Source organism: Falco peregrinus, chromosome 8, assembly GCF_023634155.1.
Source record: "Falco peregrinus isolate bFalPer1 chromosome 8, bFalPer1.pri, whole genome shotgun sequence".
Classification (NCBI taxonomy): domain Eukaryota; kingdom Metazoa; phylum Chordata; class Aves; order Falconiformes; family Falconidae; genus Falco; species Falco peregrinus.
The window spans coordinates 30,605,752-30,624,791 of NC_073728.1; the positions used below are offsets into that span (position 1 = coordinate 30,605,752).

Here is a 19,040-nt window from a genome sequence, read left to right on the forward strand (position 1 = left end):
GAAACTTCAGTTTGATCAGGACAACCAGCCTCTGCTGTAATATACTAAAACCAAATTTTAAATTATCGCAGTGTCAAATCTTTCCTACCCAGGTAAACCTGGAAGCATTTAGCTTCTTTGCAGAAAGGGTATGAGGGATGTTATTTCCCTGCCTGTTCCACAGTTGTGGCTAATACTTTTAACTGAAAGACTGCATTGTTTTGTAAATTGGAAAATTAAAATGTTTGCTTACTGTTGAGGATTTAGATGAGATTAGGCCAATGCTTTGGCTAAGCAGCTTCAGTCCTACCTCTTGGGTCTCCTCGCTCATAAAAAGCTCTTTTCAGCTTCTGTCCACTCTTAATTACAGCTGCCACTGACTTCTGGGTATGTTCCCTAGGAAGTCTTTTCCTTGCAAGCTTCTCCATTGGTGTGTTTCCCACAAAAATTACACTGTGCAGTATTACCCCTTTCCCTGTTTTTGAACCCTTTTTATCAGGCAATTTTAGGTAAAAACCTTCACTGGTATTCCTTTTTTGCATTTATCAATCCCTGCCAGCATGTGGGTCAGGCTTACAGGAGAAAAGGGATAATTTCGTGTGGAGCTTGGTGGGAACCAAGGCATGGCAGCCCACACCTTGGGGGGCTGGGCTCAGGGAGGGATTCACCTCCATCCTCCTGAAAGCCCCAGGGATGGCCCCTGCAGCCGGCAGGGCTCATGCAGCCACAAAACACTTATTGTCAGTGGCCTCACACGCACAGCACCCTCCAGCCAGCCCTGAAGAGCCCTGCCAACCTTAGACCCTTGAGTGCCTACCAGCACCCTGCCATCATGACGACCCATCCAGCTCCCCTGCTGCTGCCTGCAAGTGGATTTGAACTTATGCTGAAGCTGCCCTGAACCCCAGCAGCCCTGTGAGACATGGTACCGCCTAACCATGAACTTCAACAGTCTCAGGCTTCAGGTAGCTGGAATTCTACCTCTGGAGAAACTTCAAGGTAACAGAAATTGGGGTGGACAGTCCCCTTTCTCTTCTCAGGGATGCCCAAGTCATCGGTAGGGAAAAATAATTAATTCTCATCTACCTTCCTCTAGGAACATCGTCTGTGCCCTTACACTTTGCATATGAACTGATATATCCAGAGGCACATGCTGCATTTTCTAGTTTTGTGATTCAAATACTTCTTCAGCAAAAGAAAGGAGCTGAAATTGCTCTTGGGGTCAATTCAGATTGAGCAGCACCCTTACATGGTAGTACACCCACTCCCTCTCCTTTGCCTTAATGTGAAATTTGGCTGCTGGGAGATACTATTTGCAAACTGGGATTCATCTTTTCCAAATGACACTGAACATCCATCAGCCTGCTGAACATGTATGTTATTAGATCTACGGCTTAACCCTTAGAGGACAGAGTTCAAGGCCAGGCTGGATGGGGCTCTGAGCAACCTGATCTAGTGGAAGGTGTCCCTGCCATGGCAGGGGGGATGGAACTGGATGATTTTTAAGGTCCCTTCCGACCCAAGCCATTCTATGACTACGATACTAAAGTTCTTCCAGGCAAAGCATTGCAAATGCTTCATGTCCAAACCTCACTGCCTCTTCTCCCGTGTGTGTGTCTAACAGCTGCTACACGGGAGAGAACATGGCTACCAGGAAGGGCTTTTCACTCATCTCTGGTGTTACTGAGGACCAAGCTCTGAAATGCCTGCATCCTCTGAGCACTGCAAGACCAAAGCCAGCTGTCATCTAACACAGCTTGTGGTCTCACTAAAGTACATGCCCATTGTCATGGCTTCTGCAAGAATTCAGCATTTCTCCTCATGCCTTGACCTGGATTACATACGAACTGGTCACTGCATTGTGCTGTAGAGAAATGAAGCCAGTCCCAACACGAAGAAAATGCTGCAGGACATTTGGCTACAGCTGACGCGCTCTCACCAGCACTTTGCAAACTCCGCTTCCACTGCTTTTGAGAGGGTGCCCAGCACATTACAGCTGCATGCTGAGCAGAAGCCGATGCCAAGGCTCTCCTGCACCATCCCCGCCAAGCAAAGCAGAGACAAAACCCACGCTTCTTACAAACAGGTTTATTTGCATTTTGACTGGAGCACAGATTCTAGATACAGATGTCTTCTGCACAACAGTACAAGAGCCAGTGCAAAATATGCTTTATTATTATTATTCATGTACAAATAAAACCAAAAACCAACAAATGAGAAGACAGTGTGGCAGTATTTAACTCACAACTGGTACGCCTCAGCCTCCAACCGACCCACCTCCACGCACCCTCGCCCATCATGCCGACTTTGTGGTCAGCATCACCTGTTGAACGGCTGCATTGTCAGTAAAGAGAGGTAACTCCCCTAGCCCTTTGAAAGATAAACACTCACCCCAAGCAAAATGGGACAACAGCAGGCTACTTAAAGTTGGACACACCAGCTGCTCACCAATGCATCCCCTCAGGGAGCGGAAGAATGGAAGAATTTTGAGGGAATGGGGGGGGGGGGGGAAGGTACAAATCAGAAATGCACAAAAAATTAGGCACCAGCTTAACCCATTTGTTAGAGAGGCAAGGATGTTAAATATACCTCTCCAGTCTGCCTTCTGGTATTCACCCACAGCTGTGATGATCAAAGCGAAACACTCCCCACTTTGAGTACCCTGTGCTGTCAAACAGATAACAATCTTAAGACAGTATTTCTATTAGTAGCATAAAGTTAAACCATTTCATAACTGGAGGAGAAAGAGAAGCTACAATCTCACTACAAGCATTTCTTTGAGGACAGTAAAAACCAAAACCAGAAACAGACCAAAAAAAAAAAAAAGAAGCCCTGTCCCAGTCATCCACCAGATGATTGTTAGAATTACAGCCGATGTTTAAGCACTACAACATTGAGCAAGGAAAGTCATCATACGGTTGTTCTGCTTAGGGAGTAGCTCTTATGAGTTTTACAAAGCCTTGGGCAATCTATTTCTCTTTAATTTTCAGAAGCTGCAATATAGAACTGCAGTGTTAGTGCAAGAATATGCTCATCTTCACCAAGGCCTGGGATTTATATTGCAGAAATTCGTCAAATTTACATCACTCCAAGTGTACCACGTCCAAATCACCTAGAGTCTCTATTATGGATTTTTACATTTCTACCTAAGGAACAGCTGGGTTTTGAAGCTTGATCAACCAGAGTCTTTTACATTGAACTGCAATTAAACAAAGCAGAGTACCAGTTAAAGCCAAAGAACACAAGTACTCGGCACATATATGTGTTGATACAGTACAGTACGTATGTGTATATATATACGCATAAATATGTATATGTTACAGTATAAGGACAGTGCCATTCCGGACTTCTCAGCTGCAAGAATCCTTTTACCACCTCCAAGTCTTGAAACTTCGTCCCATTAAATTTCACACCAAGACAATGAGAACTCCAATATTTTCCAGATTTAATTATTATTTCTATTTTAGCCAATTAACCAAGCAGGGCCAGCTGAAAGAACAGGAGCTTTAATTTTAATAACACCAGCCCAGTCACCTTGGGCAGACGGCACAAATTTCTATCACTGGACTATATGTCCCTGCCCTGCCCTGCATGGACATTTCTATGAGTTCTCAGACCATCACCAGAGTCATACTAACTGACCTGTATCAATGTACTCAGTTGTCAGAGAAAATGCTGCAATTTATGAAATAATTTCAAACAGCCAGTACGGATCAGATGAGAACCCAGGTTTATGGTTTGCAGTACTGGCTGGAGTCATGTTGGTTCTGCCTTTTCACCTGCAACAAGCCCACTTCTACTCTCAGTGGCTGTTGTCATACATACAACCTAAGAGGTGGACAGTTTGGGATACCATACTATTCACTATAATCCTAAACCCCAGACCTTATAAAGGCCTGCTGTACAAAGTTCACATATAGAGCAGAAACAAGTCATTTAAACCACTTTGAGCAGAAGGTTTCATTTGTTTCTTTTAAAAAAAGAAACAGGAGCAACAACAACAACAAAAGGCAAGAATAAATGTAAGAGGCACTTAGGATACACACGTAAATGCAGAACCCTTTTGAACATCTAGATGAGAGGGAGCTTTTCATCTCCCTTGCCTTTAGCCTATCTAGAATCTAGACACCCAGCCCCAACTATTCATTTGTGCTTTCTCCAGCATTCAGGAGGCAAAAGCTTCCTTCTGGAGGCTGTCACATCTTCAACCAGGGCATATTTGTCTCTCCAGGGATGGCAGACCCTCTGTAACCATGGGGAGAGTGTAAGATTGCTGCCACTGACACAGCTGAGACTAGTCTCTCTCCTCACACAAGCCACTAACACAAATCCTGAAGGCTTTGCTTGGTTCCTGCATGGACAAACTCACCAACTTCCAACAGGGCAAGGGTTTGCTTTTATGTTTTCAGGAGGTAGAGGGGAAGGTTCACCCGCAGTCCAATCTCACACCAACATTGCTCTGATCACTTGCACTAGCCGCTCAGCCACCATGGTTCATGGCCAGTTTGCCCACGTACAACAACCGGCTGGTTACGCAGCATCATGCAACAAGGGCAAAGGGTGAATCGTGTTTTCCTAACACCCAGAGGTACGTTGCAGTCTACACCTTCCTCAAGAGGGGCACCGGAGGGGGAGGTGCTGATCTCTCTCTGGTCACCAGCAATAGGACACAGGGGAATGGCATGAAGCTGCATCACAGCAAGTTCAAATTGGACATTAGGAGAAGGTTCTTCACCAAGAGGGTGGTCGGTTCTGGAACACGCTCCCCAGGGAAGTGGTCATCGCACCAAGCTTGTCAGAGTTCAAGAAGCATCTGGACAATACTCTTAGTCACATGGCTAAGTTTCAGGTAGTCCTGTGAGGAGCAGGGTGTTGGATTCAATGAACTTTATGGGTCCCTTCCAACTCAAGATATTCTATGATTCCAAGTTGCAGTAACTCAGCATCCTCCTGAACACACAACTAGCTGTACTGCGTCTTCAAGGGCATGTATGTTACCTGACCACAATCCTCCAAGTTTCTGCTGGCACTATAGGTTCAACAAGGACTAGAACTACTCTGTTGAGCAAGCGCAAGCCTTACTCATTAAAGCTCTGCAGCTTTACAAAGAGGCTAACACTGATTAAACATAGAGCCCACCCAGCAGGACAGTACTTCTAATCTAGGGGATCGTTTACTCTGGCATGCCTTCTTACAGCACAGAAAGGAGAACAGATGTATTGTCAAATTCACCCTTGTATCAGTATGAAACTACTTCATTTTTAAAAATCTAAATATAAGGCAGCCCTAAAAGAGCATTATTTTTGTTCAAAATTAATCAAGCAAGTGCTACCAAAACACTGTGGTGACTTGTGTATAATTCTGTACAGGCAAGATTTGTTTTTTAAATAATCAAGAACAAGTTATATTTTTTTAAATAAGCAAACCATTCTCAGTCCCTAGCTCTGGGAGCAAAGCTACCTCTCCCTTTCTTCACGCTGCCGTTTCAGTATTGCTGCATCCCCTGAATTACAAGGCTATCACACGTGGAAGTATAGTACAGTATATATACTGTACAGTACATGCCACACTCCTGGCAGCTCCAAGATCTTTTTTAAACCCTTCTCATCAGGTCAGATTCACCTCTCCCAGCTGCATGCCAACAGACATGCCATGTATTGGGCCAGTGCTAAAAAACAGGATGCAAAAGCACAGCCAATTCACTTTCCACAGCATAAACCAAACAGCTCCTGGTACGTAGGGGCACATCAGTCCCACCTACTCACAAAACCAGCTGGAATTTATTCCTGGTTTTGGAAGGCAGCTGTAACTGTGTGGCCACAAGCTGGATGCCTCAGCCCCAGCTGTTCCCCCCCACCTCCACATGCACAGCAGCACAGAGCAGGCTGCAAAGCCAGGGAGGTGACACAGGCACCAAAGCAAGGGAGAGCTTGACTTGGCATCACCTTCCTCTCAAAAAGACAGAATTTCCTACCCTCCACAAAGGCATTTCTTCCCCCAAAGCTCCCCCAGCCTCTCTGTCTGTCCTCCTCTCTCTGTCGGGAGACCACTTACAACCTCCTCACCTACACAATCTGGTCCTCAACCAAGAAGCCTAAAGCTCCTTCACTTCAGGGGGAGGAATCTGCGTGTCCCAAAGCCTGGGAGTCCTTTTTGGAGAAACACTGCAATTCATGGAGCATCCAGGACAGCCAGTTGAGCAAGATCGTGCCTAAGTAGGCACTGTTATTTAATTAACCAAGTTGGCTGAAGGTTTTCCCATTGTAACACAATTTTTCTATTCTAGTATTATTTTTGGTGTAAAAAAAGTAAAAATTGGTGGGGATGGCTGGGATTTTTTTGTGCAAAACTCAGTGTTTTTAATGAAAAAAAAAGGTTGCTTTTTCTCAATATTCTGCTGTTTATTTCTGTTGGGAAAACTTGAAACACGTTGGGTTTGTCAGAAAAATATCAGTCCGTGTCTGTCCGAATTCCTCCAGTGTCAGCTGGGAGCTGTAACTCACGGGCTCCATGTCCCCCTCTTTCCCAGAAGACTGGGTTCCTGGGCACCCCTCCAGCCTTCATGACGCACTCCCTCTTTGACTAACCCACAGTAAGAGCATCATGGGATCTGTAACCCAGCCAAAGTGCTCAGCCCTAAGGGAGACACAGGGCACATGGCACTTGAATGGTAATTTCTGAGGTCTGCAACAGTAGCTCAAAGTGATGCTGCTTTAAGGGCCAAATGGATTTAATTAAATGTTTCCATTTCAAAAGGCTAAAACATTTTATTCAGTGTTTTCCAACTGACAATTTCTCATTTTTTGAAAAATTTCCATTCCAGGAAAATTTTTGGTATTTCAGCCATCCATCTCAATTCAGGATTAAATTAAATGTTCAAGTATCAGAATTTGATGCTATATGGACGTTTAGTTTGGGAAACAGCCTTATTAATTAGCTGCCAAAAGTGAAATTACTCCATCCATGCAAGAAGGGTGTGATCCAGTTTGCCTTTGACACGAGTGGAAGTCACTTTTTCAGCATCTCAAAAAACCAAGGGAGGGTGGAGCTGACCATAGTTGCAGATATTGGAAACAGGAATCAAGAATGAAATAGCAAGAATATAAGAAGCAGCAACTAAGACGATCTGTTACCTAGACTCAATCAAAACTCAGTTTTACTTTAGTAACAGGAGGAAAAAAAAATCATTACGATTATAAAATCTAATTCCCAGTTACAGTCAAGATAGCAGTTAATTAACACTTTGTAAAGCAGAATAAATCCACAGCATGAATTTTCATGAGCACTATAACTTTCAGTGTTCAAAACGTTTCCTCGGAAAAGCTTCATATACTCCATTCAGGGAGACTGCTCTAAAGCTAGAGATGTAATATGGTACTGAGCTGCTTGCCTCAGGTTGTCTGCCCTCCCTGGAACCCCGCACACTTGTTCTGTTGGATGACTATTACAGAAACTCTGTCAGGAGGGACTCTGAGCACATCTACAGGTGGAGAACAGCTAAAAGTGGGCTTCCAGAGTTGACACTCTGGGTGAGGACTGGGCACCAAATCCAGCCTCTGCATTGCCCAGTTTGGCTTTGGATGTAGCGCCAAGCCTGCCACCTCAGAGGGTGGAAGAGAAGCCCCAGGGAGCCTATGTCCATCAGCAACAGTGTGTGTGTTGAAAGCAAGAGAGCACTCAGAACAGTAAATAAATCAATTCGTCCAACCACGAGGGGTGTAGAGAATTGGGTTTTGTTTATCTTTCATTTCCCTTTAGCACAAGGCAGATGTTTCTAAGTAATAAGCAGAAACCTTGACAATTTTTAAGACTGAAGAGGAAGGGAGGGAGGAAGAAACACGTACAAGCTTTGAGGATGTTCTCAGCTCCACCTTAAAAAAAAACAAAACAACAAACAAAGCAAAAAAAAAAAAACAAAACAAAAAAAAACCCACCACAAACAAAACCACACACCACCAAAAATGTGTATCTGTAAAAGCAAGTTTTGTCCTTAAGCTGTTTGGTAATTCTTAGTTCATAGGAGCATTTTATCCTGAAGGTTCTTCATGTTTCCAGTCTAGGTTGTAGCAATCTCAGTGAGGCACTAAATTATAGGCTGTTAAAGTCTTTCTGTGTAGCACGGTCATTTTAAAATGATGTGGTAGCCATCATTGCTTTCAGCTGTAATAAAGAAATGCAAAGCATTTTTCCATTGCTCTTAGAAAACAGCACAAGACACAGAATTCCAAATTTTCTTCTTAGGTAGTTTGCACTCTTGTTCCACAACCCACTTAAGTAAATTGATGTTGAACATCTAGGTCAAAGCATTTACATAAGAAAATACAACATACAAACTATCATCTTCTATCATTTTACCCAAAGGTTTTCTGCTTATTTATGTCAGCGGTATCAATGGATTTATCAAAGTTTTGTAACAGCGTAACTGAGAGGAAAGCATAGATCAATCAGTATCACAGTGGAAGCTGATGCAACACCTTGACTTAAGCTATTTAAAAGATAAGATTACTTATCTTTTCAGAGGAACAGGACGGGGTTTGTGATAATGTTTAGTGCAACTGAAAAGAGAAATTATCTTTAGAGCCACATGTAATAGTAGCAGCAATACATACCTTTTAATGTGCTGATAACAAAACAAGATTCATCTTGGAAGTTTTGCACCATCTGAAGGGCAGAAGGAAAAAAGACAACACAAAATATTTTACCAATTAAACTCAAGTTTCTTTTAGTGCTGGTATAGACTTTACAGGAGAGGTATCAAACAAGATTTGGTGTCTAGTCCTACACAGTCCTGAGTAATCCTGCCCATAAGATTATTAAAGTGCATGACTGATTAATTAAGGTCCTTGCAGCTGCTAATGTGCTTAAGAGAAGCTCCTGCTAAAGTGCTTACCTGGAACTGATCTAGCTTGTTCAGCACTTTACCATCCTCTTTGCAGCTCTTGATCCTGCAAGTTCTTACATTGCTCCAATTAGTCTATTAAAGACCATGCTCCTAATTGCCTTCAGTGAAGCTATACTAGTTTAGACTGGATGAAGACAGTCCCTCTCCTAAAATCTAATGATGGTAACGCACATCCAGCTGAATGACGAAGCTCAGCTGAATGAACGTTAGCATCTGAAATATTATCTGGAGGTGGTCAGCCCTGAGAAACAGACCCCTTGCTGAATGAAGGACTATTGTTACTGAAAAGCCATAGCAGCAGCGTCCACCTGGTTATTTTGACCAGACATTAGTATACATGCTTGCAGGAATCATTTACCTGTTTGTATTTTGTTGAGGCACAGGAATCTTAATGAAACTGCCATGAGAGGCAAGGCAGATCATGGGAAGCAAGATCAGTATCTAAAGCAATTTGAGTTATTCATGAGAAACAACTAGATTTTCAAAACACAAGCAGCTTCTAGTGAGGCCCCTAACTAAAGGGATGAGTTAAGAGATTCAGCTGATTTATCCAATCTGAAATGCTCATTTAAGCTTCACCCCTAGTCAACGCTTCCTCCCAATTTAGAGTAGCTGTGCAGGACAGAGGAAGTGAATTACCTTCAGGTGTCTCATACAGTTGAAGCAGATGCTGGACACCTAACTTCAGAGGTAAGGTGACCAGAATCTCCCTGATCAATTCAGAAAGTCAGGCTTTAAGCAAAAGCCTTCTCCAAGCTATAGAGTATCATTCAAGTAGAGCACTTTCCAGCTGTAAATTCTTACACCAAATATCCTTTTCAGCTTAGACTAATCTCCCTATTCTCTTTTGGGTTTAACATCCACTCCCTGCTCCTGCAAATCAAACTTCACTGGCTAGTCTGTGTGTCTGTGCCTAATGATGCATGAAGTACATTCACAGAGTGCCTCACTCTTGCCACTACAGTACTAGAACAAGAAAAGAATTATTAAAAGAGCAATAACATTGTTAATAATTGACTTAAATCCTTATACCCAAGCTGGTTCAGGCAATTCCCCTACCAAGAGTTGCCTCCAAGCACTTTACATCCATAAAGCATCAAGGTTTCAGATTTAATCGGGCTGAAATAGCAAGGAAACTTTAGGAATAAGCATTACAGCCTTCAATTTAGGCTCCAGTTGAGACCTATGCTCTGCTTCATTTGTTTTAACAATGTTTCTTATAAATGAAGCTCCTTAAGTGATTCCGGTGCATGAATGAGTAAGTAATTGGGTGGGGGCAGGGGGAGAAGAAGAAGAAGGGTAACTCACTATTAACCTGCCAAGTTAATGCAAAGAACTAAATTAAGCCATCATATAATGGGACACAAACAGCTAGAGGTCCATTAAATTATAGTGTGCACTTACGCAGCACTAACTCTGACCCAGTGGCTGTAATCACTGGCCAAGATGTAAGACTAATTGCCCTACAGATTTTCAAACTTTCCTTCTTTAAGAAATTTTCCTATTTTAAAGGTTCTCACATTAGAACCTCACTTCAAAATTTCTTTAATTAGCCAACATGAAAAGGAAGTGAGTTTTGTTGTGTTTGGGTTTGTTTAAAAAACAAACAAACAAAAACCTCTTTTACAGAGTGAAGATCTCAAAACCACACCAGAATCAATGGTATGCATGAATGATTTGCTTTAAGTATTTGCTTTAACTTGTTGGGGTTAGTAACCTTGTAAAGCTTCCTTGCCTTGACAAGTCATTCCAAAACATAAAAGGTCATTCTAACTTCGAGAAGTCAAAGAACTGTTACAGCTCTGACAGTGTTTGCATTAACCCCTTACCTCATTGCTCACTAATACATGGATCCCGGTGGGTCCCTGCCGATAGATTCGGTTTATCTGCTGTGGAGAAATGCTGTACAAGTTTGCAATCTTCTCAATTAATTCCAGCGTGGTCAATTCTTCCAAGAAGATTGCATGATATACTGCAACAAGTTGAAAGTAATTACAGAATTAGAGTAACTACAGAGTAGCAACTACAGATAACACCAAGATGCTCAGTATCAACAACCAAATGGGTTTAAGATGAAGGTTCAAATCCTGACAGTAGATAAACAAGTATAGTACCTTCAAAGCAGCCCCCAAATGTCCAGCTTGATAATTTGTAGAAAAATACCCAGTATTTGGGTATTTGGATGGAGCACGCAAATAAAGCCCACAACACTTTTGCCCAGAGGAAAACACAGGGACTAATGGCAACACGTGTCATGGGGCACAAAAAAAAAATCCTTTCAAAGTTGTTAATACTTTTGGATAATCTACTTTTATTGATTTTGACATTTTAAATCAGATGCAATTAAACAGTAAAACATATAATACTATGTTACACAAAAGTACTATTTTATTAGATGCTATCCCACTGATCCCATGGGCACAAACTAAAGACTACAACGTATCAAATAACTGTAGATGACAGCATTATTTTTTAAATCAAATCCAAATGGTAGAAACAACCAGGTAGAAAAGCTGTGCCTGGTTAATACTGTGTTCAAGAACCAAGGGCGATTTCTATTCTCCTTCAATCGTACCTCACGTCATGAGGGATAGTTAAGAACAGTGAGTCCCCAAAGGCTTTAAACTTCCAAGAATTAGAACCTCACTTTAAGACATATAGACCTTCCCTTTCCCAGAATATTTTCAAACAAGCCATAATTTAAAGTAAATTACAGAAAGGAAGGTAGTTCTTAATGCCATGGTCCCTATTAAGAACTGATCAGAGATTTTGCTGTGGCATTCTGTAGACAGCTTATAGCTTGGGTCTGCTCCCCAGGCAGAAGGTATCAGTTGGAATCTGTAGCCCTGAAACTAACCCAAGTGGCAGAAGTGGGATAAACAGGACCCCATCAAACACTCTAGGTGCCAAGCTGTCCTACGCAGGAGTTCAGGCAGAAAGCATTCTCACCAGCTAAGTGTTTAACAAAAACCATACATAAAAACTTACCACAAAGACTGCCATCTATAGTTTCTCGTTTTTGGTGGAGATGGGACCTGTTTTGCTCTGGTTCTTGACAGACATAAATTGTCATCTTGGGCCTTACATTTCTACAGATTATTAAAAAACAGTAATGAGTTATTTAGCAGATCTAAAATTGTTCCAGTCTGCTACCAAACCATGAGAGATGGAACCACGCAGGCTGTGCATAAATAACCAGCTATTGGTGACTAGATGTCTTAGGAGGTCTAGTAAGAGCTCCCTGGGAGGTGACAGTACAGTGCAGAGCACCTTAGTCACTTCAGGATCAGACGAGAATAAACAGTTTACAGCACCTGCCAAGCAGCTCATCATTCCTGCCTTTACTGAATTGAATCCTGCCTAGCTGTAGAATTTATGATGTTATTGCAATAAAAATAGGTTTAAGAGCCATTTGAAGCTCCAGGGGTTGGTTGGTTGCTTTTGCTACCGGTGATGCAGATGCAGCACAGAGTATCGCAGGCTGTGTCTCATGCGAAGTGGATGGAAGCTATCAGCTGGTAGCAAATACACCACTGGAGATCCACATTATGATGCTTCCTCTCAGCAACATTTCTGAGCTGTGCTTGGATTTGATCTCCAGCCTCTGAGATGACCTCTTAAGTGTTAAAAAGGAAGTCTAAATGCTACAGCTCCAGGATTAACTTCTAGTTAACGCTAAAATTACCAAGGGATGCTACCATAACAAAAAAAAAAATAGGAAGGAAGAAGTACAAACCTTCCTTTGATTGCATTAAAGAGCCGAATTCCATCAGCAGGCCCACAGATTTGAACAAAATCTTCTTTGGACATCTTCAGTAAGTCAGCACCTACATATTTCAAATTGATTTTTTTTCAGAAGTTAAGCAAATCTTAGCTTCCAAACTGTGGGTATGGGCAGCAGGAAAGGACAGAGGGAGAGAATCAATAAAGCTCAGACAGATTTGCAGTGTACACCTCTATGAATTTGCAACTTCACTGGGCAAATCAATCTTGTGAAACAGAAAGCTAGAAGCTGCCAAAAGAGTAGTGCTGCACTGGAAGGTATTCTAGCTAACTCGGAGACAAGTCAGATATTTAACATTGGCCCTTAAATGGCCCAATTTGCTTTAACAGCCATGTTACCAGGTTATTTAATCATGTTGCAACTCAGAGAGGCTCCTCAAGGTTTCAGCATCTTTAAAAATTCCCCTTTCCACCACCTTACTGCTGTGTACAACTACCTAATGGGAAGGCACCGTGAAGACAGAGCTGCAGGTGGAGTCAGATGCTTCTCAAAGATGCACAGGGACAGGATGAAAGGCAACATGCAGGAGATGGAAGATGGGAAACACTGATTAGGTATAAGGCAAAAGCTTTTTCACTGTGAGTAATCAAATTTTTGAAGAGGTCACTTGGAGAGATTGTGGAAGTTGCAGCTTTGGAGATACTCAAATGCAACTGCACAAGGCTCTGGGCTTGCTTCATTAAATGCAATCCCCTGCTTGAAGTCAAGTCCTCTCCATCTTAATTTATTCTGTTCCATCTTTAATTATTCTATATTTCTACAGACTGTTTTGGCAAATGCTAACTAACGTAAGAACAAAAGAACAGCCACACTGGATCAGACCAGTGATCCCATCAACAGTGGCTAGCAGCAGATGCTATTGGTAAGAAGCATAAGCTGCACTTACAAAAGAGAATAAAGACAAAATAATTGGACTATTTAAACTCACCCGAAAAACTTGAGAAGAGTCTACAGAATGGAGAGAACCTATTACGATGAAGCCACTGCTGGGCATCTTGAATAGAAGCAGAAGGAAGGAGATGCTACATTGCAAAAAGAATAAGAAGGTCTTGAAATGAACTGTTCACCAGTGTCCTAAAAAAGAAAAGCACCACATTAACATGATCTCAAGTACTTACATCATTGCTGGGAGGCAGGAGCTCCACTTGGTGGGTTGGAGAACTGTTGCTAAAAAAGATTATATAAAGTTGGAAGAGAAAAAAAACATTATTTTAAATTTTACATTGCAGTGTTCATCCTCTTCCCCCTCCTCCATTTGACTCAACTGTCACAAGTTACATACCAACTGGGCTGGCTTTTTTCTCTATCAGATTGTAAAAAAGGCGTCCAAAATCTGGACCAAGAAAAGAAAAGAAGAAAAAAAAAACACTCTACTTGAGCCTTTTGTTGGAGAGTTGAGGTCCTACTCAACACTGCGAGAAAATCTCAGTTTAGTGACCTCATTCAAGCTTTTCCATACGGGTGACCCACTTATATGACACCAAAGCAAAGAAGTTGTAACCTACAGGGTGACTGAACTCAAAGTTTCTATGATCCAGAAATCCCCCAACTAAATCCACTGTCTAATAATGATTCTTCACAAAAATTGAATAAGGACCTTGTAATTCAACTCTGGTGTTATCTTAAACATGGTAAATTGCAATTTAACTATATTACACAAAACCACATTTCTACTAAATCCTCCTAAAATATAGAGGGGACTTCAACACGTCAAGGATTTTCCCTAAGAGTTAATAATCTACCACTGGAGGAAAACACTTGACAGATCTCTCTACTAACACCAATTTTTGTCATTTCAGTGTTCGTCATTATTCACAGGCTGAGGTCACTCATTGAAAATTTGCAATACAACATTGATTAATTAATAAGCTGTATGGGAAGGCAACAAGGCTGCCTAGAGTCTTCGAGGAGGAAAAGAAAGGCCTGCACCAATTCCATGGGGAAAGTATGTTGCAGGGAGGACTCAGAAGCACCGAGGGACCCTGCTGTGTGCTTCTGTCATCAGCTATCATCTTGGGTGTTTCAGGACCACTAAAACTGTTCCTTTATGATGGTTATATTAATGAATTAAACATGCCTCCTGTTAGCCCTTTGTTCTCAAACAGATTCTCAAAACCCAGGCCGTTTTGCCCAACAGGATTTCTTTACATCCCCTTCAACCGGGAATCCAGCACCCCAAACTACCTCAAGACAGAAAGGAAGGAAGGAATACCAACTCTGAAGAGGTAGTGAAGGCTAAAAGCCTCTCACACTTTTGTTAGAAGATACTGGGAATTGCTGCTACAGGGCATGCCATGTTCTCTGACCTCCATAAAAGAAGAAGAGAGGAAATTCATGGCAAGAATTGACCTGGTGTCACCTCCTAGCCACCACGTAAGCAGCAGACATACAAACAGTACTCTGTGTTACAGGGAATTCCTGGATGGAAGGTCTTAAAAGGCTTTGTGGGAAATATTTTCCCCTTTCTAGGAAGGGTGGTCCTCGACCTCTTCTTCCAGGGTATGAAACACATGGACACACCAAACACATGCACACAAAGGCTACCATATCAACAGGAAAGAAAGCATTTATTTGTTACATACCCATCTCCAAGGTTGAAGCTGTTGGGAGAACTGTTGTAGCTTGGAGATGGAGCATTGTTCATTTGATAAGGCACATCTGGCCAGGGAGAGCACTGTTGGAAGAAAGGCATCGGGAATACTTTCATAAGGATGGAAATAAAGGATTTGATTCTCCCCTCATACCACAGTCATGCTGTTGCCACACCACTAACTTCAGCTCATCACCCCTGCTGGGAGGAGGAGACGAGCCATGGATTTTCTACACTGCTCTCCAAGCGGGCTGTCAGGGGGCCAGATTGATTCCAGTTGTGCATTCCACATTTCTCCCATTTCACAAAGCCTGTCCCCAAATAACACTGGGCCAAAGTGTGCACAGCTGTAAGTCAGAGCAACGCCAGTAAGTCAACTCAGACTGAAGGCAGCAATGATACAGAAATACCCCTGGTCTCAATTATAAATCCCTAATTAAATCCAGGCAAGAGTGACAAATACGCTCCAGTGGCATTGCTTCAGGTTTATACCAGTGAAAGAGCAGAATCTGAACCAGCCTGCTAAAACCCCTGGCTATTAGTCAAAGAGCTCGAGTTATAAATGGGTATTACATGGAGAAAATTTAAGATAGACAGACACAAAGCTACTAAAAGCCTTCACAAATATAGGTCAAACTCTGTATTCCACCACAGTACTGTAAAACCAGAGTAACCCAGCTAGAATTGGTGACTGTTCTGAATTTAAGCCACTGTAATCAGTAGAAGAAATCTAGCCCTGTGGAACCCCCTGCCATCGAGGGCTCAAGAATACAGTCTGTAGTATCCTTGTTTGCAATGATAAAAAGACAAGTGTAGCTTTAGAGTGTTATCATCTCCACAAGCCCTAGCAAATATTTAACTCTTTGGCAACCCACATTTCCCCATGCAATATGTCAAAGTGCACCAGAGCTCACAGGGAGAGTTCAGGATCTGCCAACTCAGTAGAATTAGGTCTGTGTACACAAAAGCCTTGTTAAAAACCACCACACTGAATTAGAAAACATGATGGTCACTCCTGACAACGTGAGGAAAACCAAGTGGGAGGGACTGGATCTCGCAAGCAAGAAGTTCATTTAAATTAAGAAAACCCCCTCATTTTTAGAAGTCCAGCAAGCCATTTCAAGAAAACAAGAACTAAATCAAGTGACAAGACATTCCCACAGGGATACAGAACAGCACTTCTAGACCACTGTCTTATGTCCTGTTGCTCAGCAATTCTGCAGCCTAGGATAAGCTTATGTATACATCTTGGTAACGTCAGGGAGGGGTAGAAACACATACATCTCTAACCAGATGCACCAGAATATAAGACATTGAAAATATTCCTAGAGTACAAGCCAGAATCTTCTCAGATCTTGCATGTGATAGTAGCTTCAGAGGCACATTCACAGAAAAACAGATTAATAATTTAATCAGAAATCTTATTCATCTGTTCAAGTGTCCCATCTCCAGCATGAGCTTTTGACAGACAGTTCTGAAGAAAATACCTCATACAACTGGCATCTCAGTGCCATGACAAGTACCCAAGAGCAGAGCAGAAAGAGAAAATGTTTCTTTCAAAGCTAGGCTGTTAAGGGATGGTTTATAGCCTGAAACATAAGAAACATGGACATTTTTTATAGACTTCAGCAGTGAGAAACACTTTGTAATTTCACTCTGCTCCCAATTCCAATCAAATCTGGGCATATGTGTCTCTACAAGAGAATCTACAGTGCTCAGTAAGACCGCATTTTATCTCAAATCTATATCCCAACATGCTGAAGTAGTACAATGTGTCTAAAACGCTTTACCTCTGTGAGAATAGTTGTCTCATAGGAAGGCTGATACTTCTCCTTCTCTTGGGTGGTCTTCTTCTCCATTTTTTCCCTGTCAGTCTTCTGTTTTCTGTCTGCTCCTTTAGGCTATAAGCACAAGCACAAGCTTTCCCTTATGCCAAGTATTACAAGTTTGGAGACAGAGGCCAAGAGATATTTTTTTTTTCCTAATCTGCTCACAAGTCTCCATAAGATTTATGGGGACTCTACATAAGGAACAAGATCAGATCTGCATTCTCTAGACAAAAAAATTAGACAAGCATCTCTACTGTTTCTAAAACATCCCTCATTAACGCCTGTTGCAATTCCAAAATATGCTGACCACAGCCCTGAGATTTGATACCAACTATTTCAGACCATAAGGCCCATGCACCTCAACCGGTACTTGTACCATTTCTCCAGGAACAGGAAAGACACTGCTCACAGGAGCAAAACTGGAGCAGCAGATCCTTTGAGATAGCAGGCCTATGAAAACCTTGTTGTTGAGTGGCTACAGTTCTGCGAAGCCCAGACTAGGAGCTACAGAGATGCTTTCTCTCTGAATCTTTCTCTCCTCCAGGTAGCATGGAGAGGAACGCTGCTACAATAAAAAAGAGGGTATTTGAGATCTTCAAGATGTACTCTCGTTCATGAAGGACTGAAAGAAACTGGAGATGCCATCATGTCTCCATTGCCTAGGAGCACCAGAATACAGTGGATACCCTAAATAGCTCAGTATTTGTAGAGTGTTCAAGGCACAATGGACTAGTGTAAGTCTTGGTGCAGCACTTGGGTCATCTCATTTTAACTAGAATTGCTGTGTAGCTCAGTGTTTAGGTCGCTTTGTGTGCAAGAGTCCTGTTCAAGATCTTGAGCATACTTGGTTAAAAGTCTGTTCTTTTACTCTGCTATTACATCACTCCTTCAAAATTTACAAACTGCATATTTCTGAGTCTTAATCTAGTTGATGACAAAGCCAAAACTACCTCATACCTTGAACACTTTGATCTGGCAGCTTGCAGAATGCAAGTGTTCTGTGTATTCACCATTTTCATTCTGCTTAAAGGTGTCGATTTGCACCCGGAAGGGCACCCCTTTCTCTCCTCCATGCTTCCGTGGAGTAAATTCTGTGCTGATGCAATGTACCTGGCAAAACAAAAGCTGTGCTTATCTCTGGAAGCTGTGCAAATCTGAATTTCAGATTTTGTTTGAACATGAGGTTTTGGCTCCTTCCAAGAAACAGAGAGGCAGAAGAGTTCATACGTTTTCATTTCTGTTCCTCAGGACAAAACAACTAGAAGAACAAGCAGCCCAGAAAGAAACAGGGCATCAGGAAAAGCATCCTTGAACTTAAGCAAATCCCACATACAGATTAAAAACAGATAGTTGGTGTTTGGGATGAGAAACGCTCATGAAAGAAAAACAAGCAAAACTAACAGGTTGTGAACCATTTCCTCCAGACAAAACCCATGCTTAGAAAGCAACGTGAATTATTTTCTTTTCCAAAAGAAAATCCTAGCTATAGCAGGTAGTACTCCAAAGCTAGCAAGTTGCTAGCAAGCTGGTTTAGCAATTACCCTACAAATTAATTATACATGATTGTCATGTGAGTTTGTGTATTATCATTAGCATCTTTCTCTCTTCTTCATGTCTTGGCTTCCTTAACTCTCCACATCTTTATAAGAGATCTCGCCATTGTGTTTGTCACAAAAATATCACTTCTCTCTTACCTGAATGAATGCTGAGGCTCTCTTTGATGGATCCCACAGAAATTCAACAGTGTTCAACTGGGTTGGGCTGGCCCTGGGATCCAAGATACCAACTGACAGCGGAATATCTGTAGAAGAAAACCCCTAAAATTTTAAAAATATTAAATTGAAGAAGAGAAAGCATTTCCATACAATCACAAGATGTACGTGAAAAGCTAATCCACCAACAATATATCTATTTGGGACCTACAGTGCTAGATCACCTTCCCACCCAAAGACATAC

General features: G+C 42.0%; 1 protein-coding gene across 3 annotated transcripts in view; it reads right to left on the bottom strand.

Annotated features, from left to right (window-relative positions):
- Positions 1 to 7,696: 7,696 nt before the first annotated feature.
- The window catches only part of TFCP2L1 (transcription factor CP2 like 1), a 31,747-nt gene continuing 20,403 nt past the window's right edge, over positions 7,697 to 19,040 (bottom strand). For 2 of the 3 annotated variants that reach the window (XM_055812481.1, XM_055812483.1), the window contains 12 exons: positions 18,779 to 18,885; positions 18,042 to 18,194; positions 17,046 to 17,156; positions 15,248 to 15,339; positions 13,948 to 13,998; positions 13,784 to 13,832; positions 13,594 to 13,687; positions 12,618 to 12,708; positions 11,870 to 11,970; positions 10,711 to 10,853; positions 8,589 to 8,640; positions 7,697 to 8,139 (listed from right to left, as the gene is read on the bottom strand). In XM_055812481.1, coding sequence (XP_055668456.1) covers positions 8,102 to 8,139; positions 8,589 to 8,640; positions 10,711 to 10,853; positions 11,870 to 11,970; positions 12,618 to 12,708; positions 13,594 to 13,687; positions 13,784 to 13,832; positions 13,948 to 13,998; positions 15,248 to 15,339; positions 17,046 to 17,156; positions 18,042 to 18,194; positions 18,779 to 18,885 — 1,082 coding nt within the window. In that variant the 3' untranslated portion in view covers positions 7,697 to 8,101. The remainder of the gene's footprint in view (positions 8,140 to 8,588; positions 8,641 to 10,710; positions 10,854 to 11,869; positions 11,971 to 12,617; positions 12,709 to 13,593; positions 13,688 to 13,783; positions 13,833 to 13,947; positions 13,999 to 15,247; positions 15,340 to 17,045; positions 17,157 to 18,041; positions 18,195 to 18,778; positions 18,886 to 19,040) is intronic. The other variant, XM_055812482.1, reaches the window with a different exon arrangement.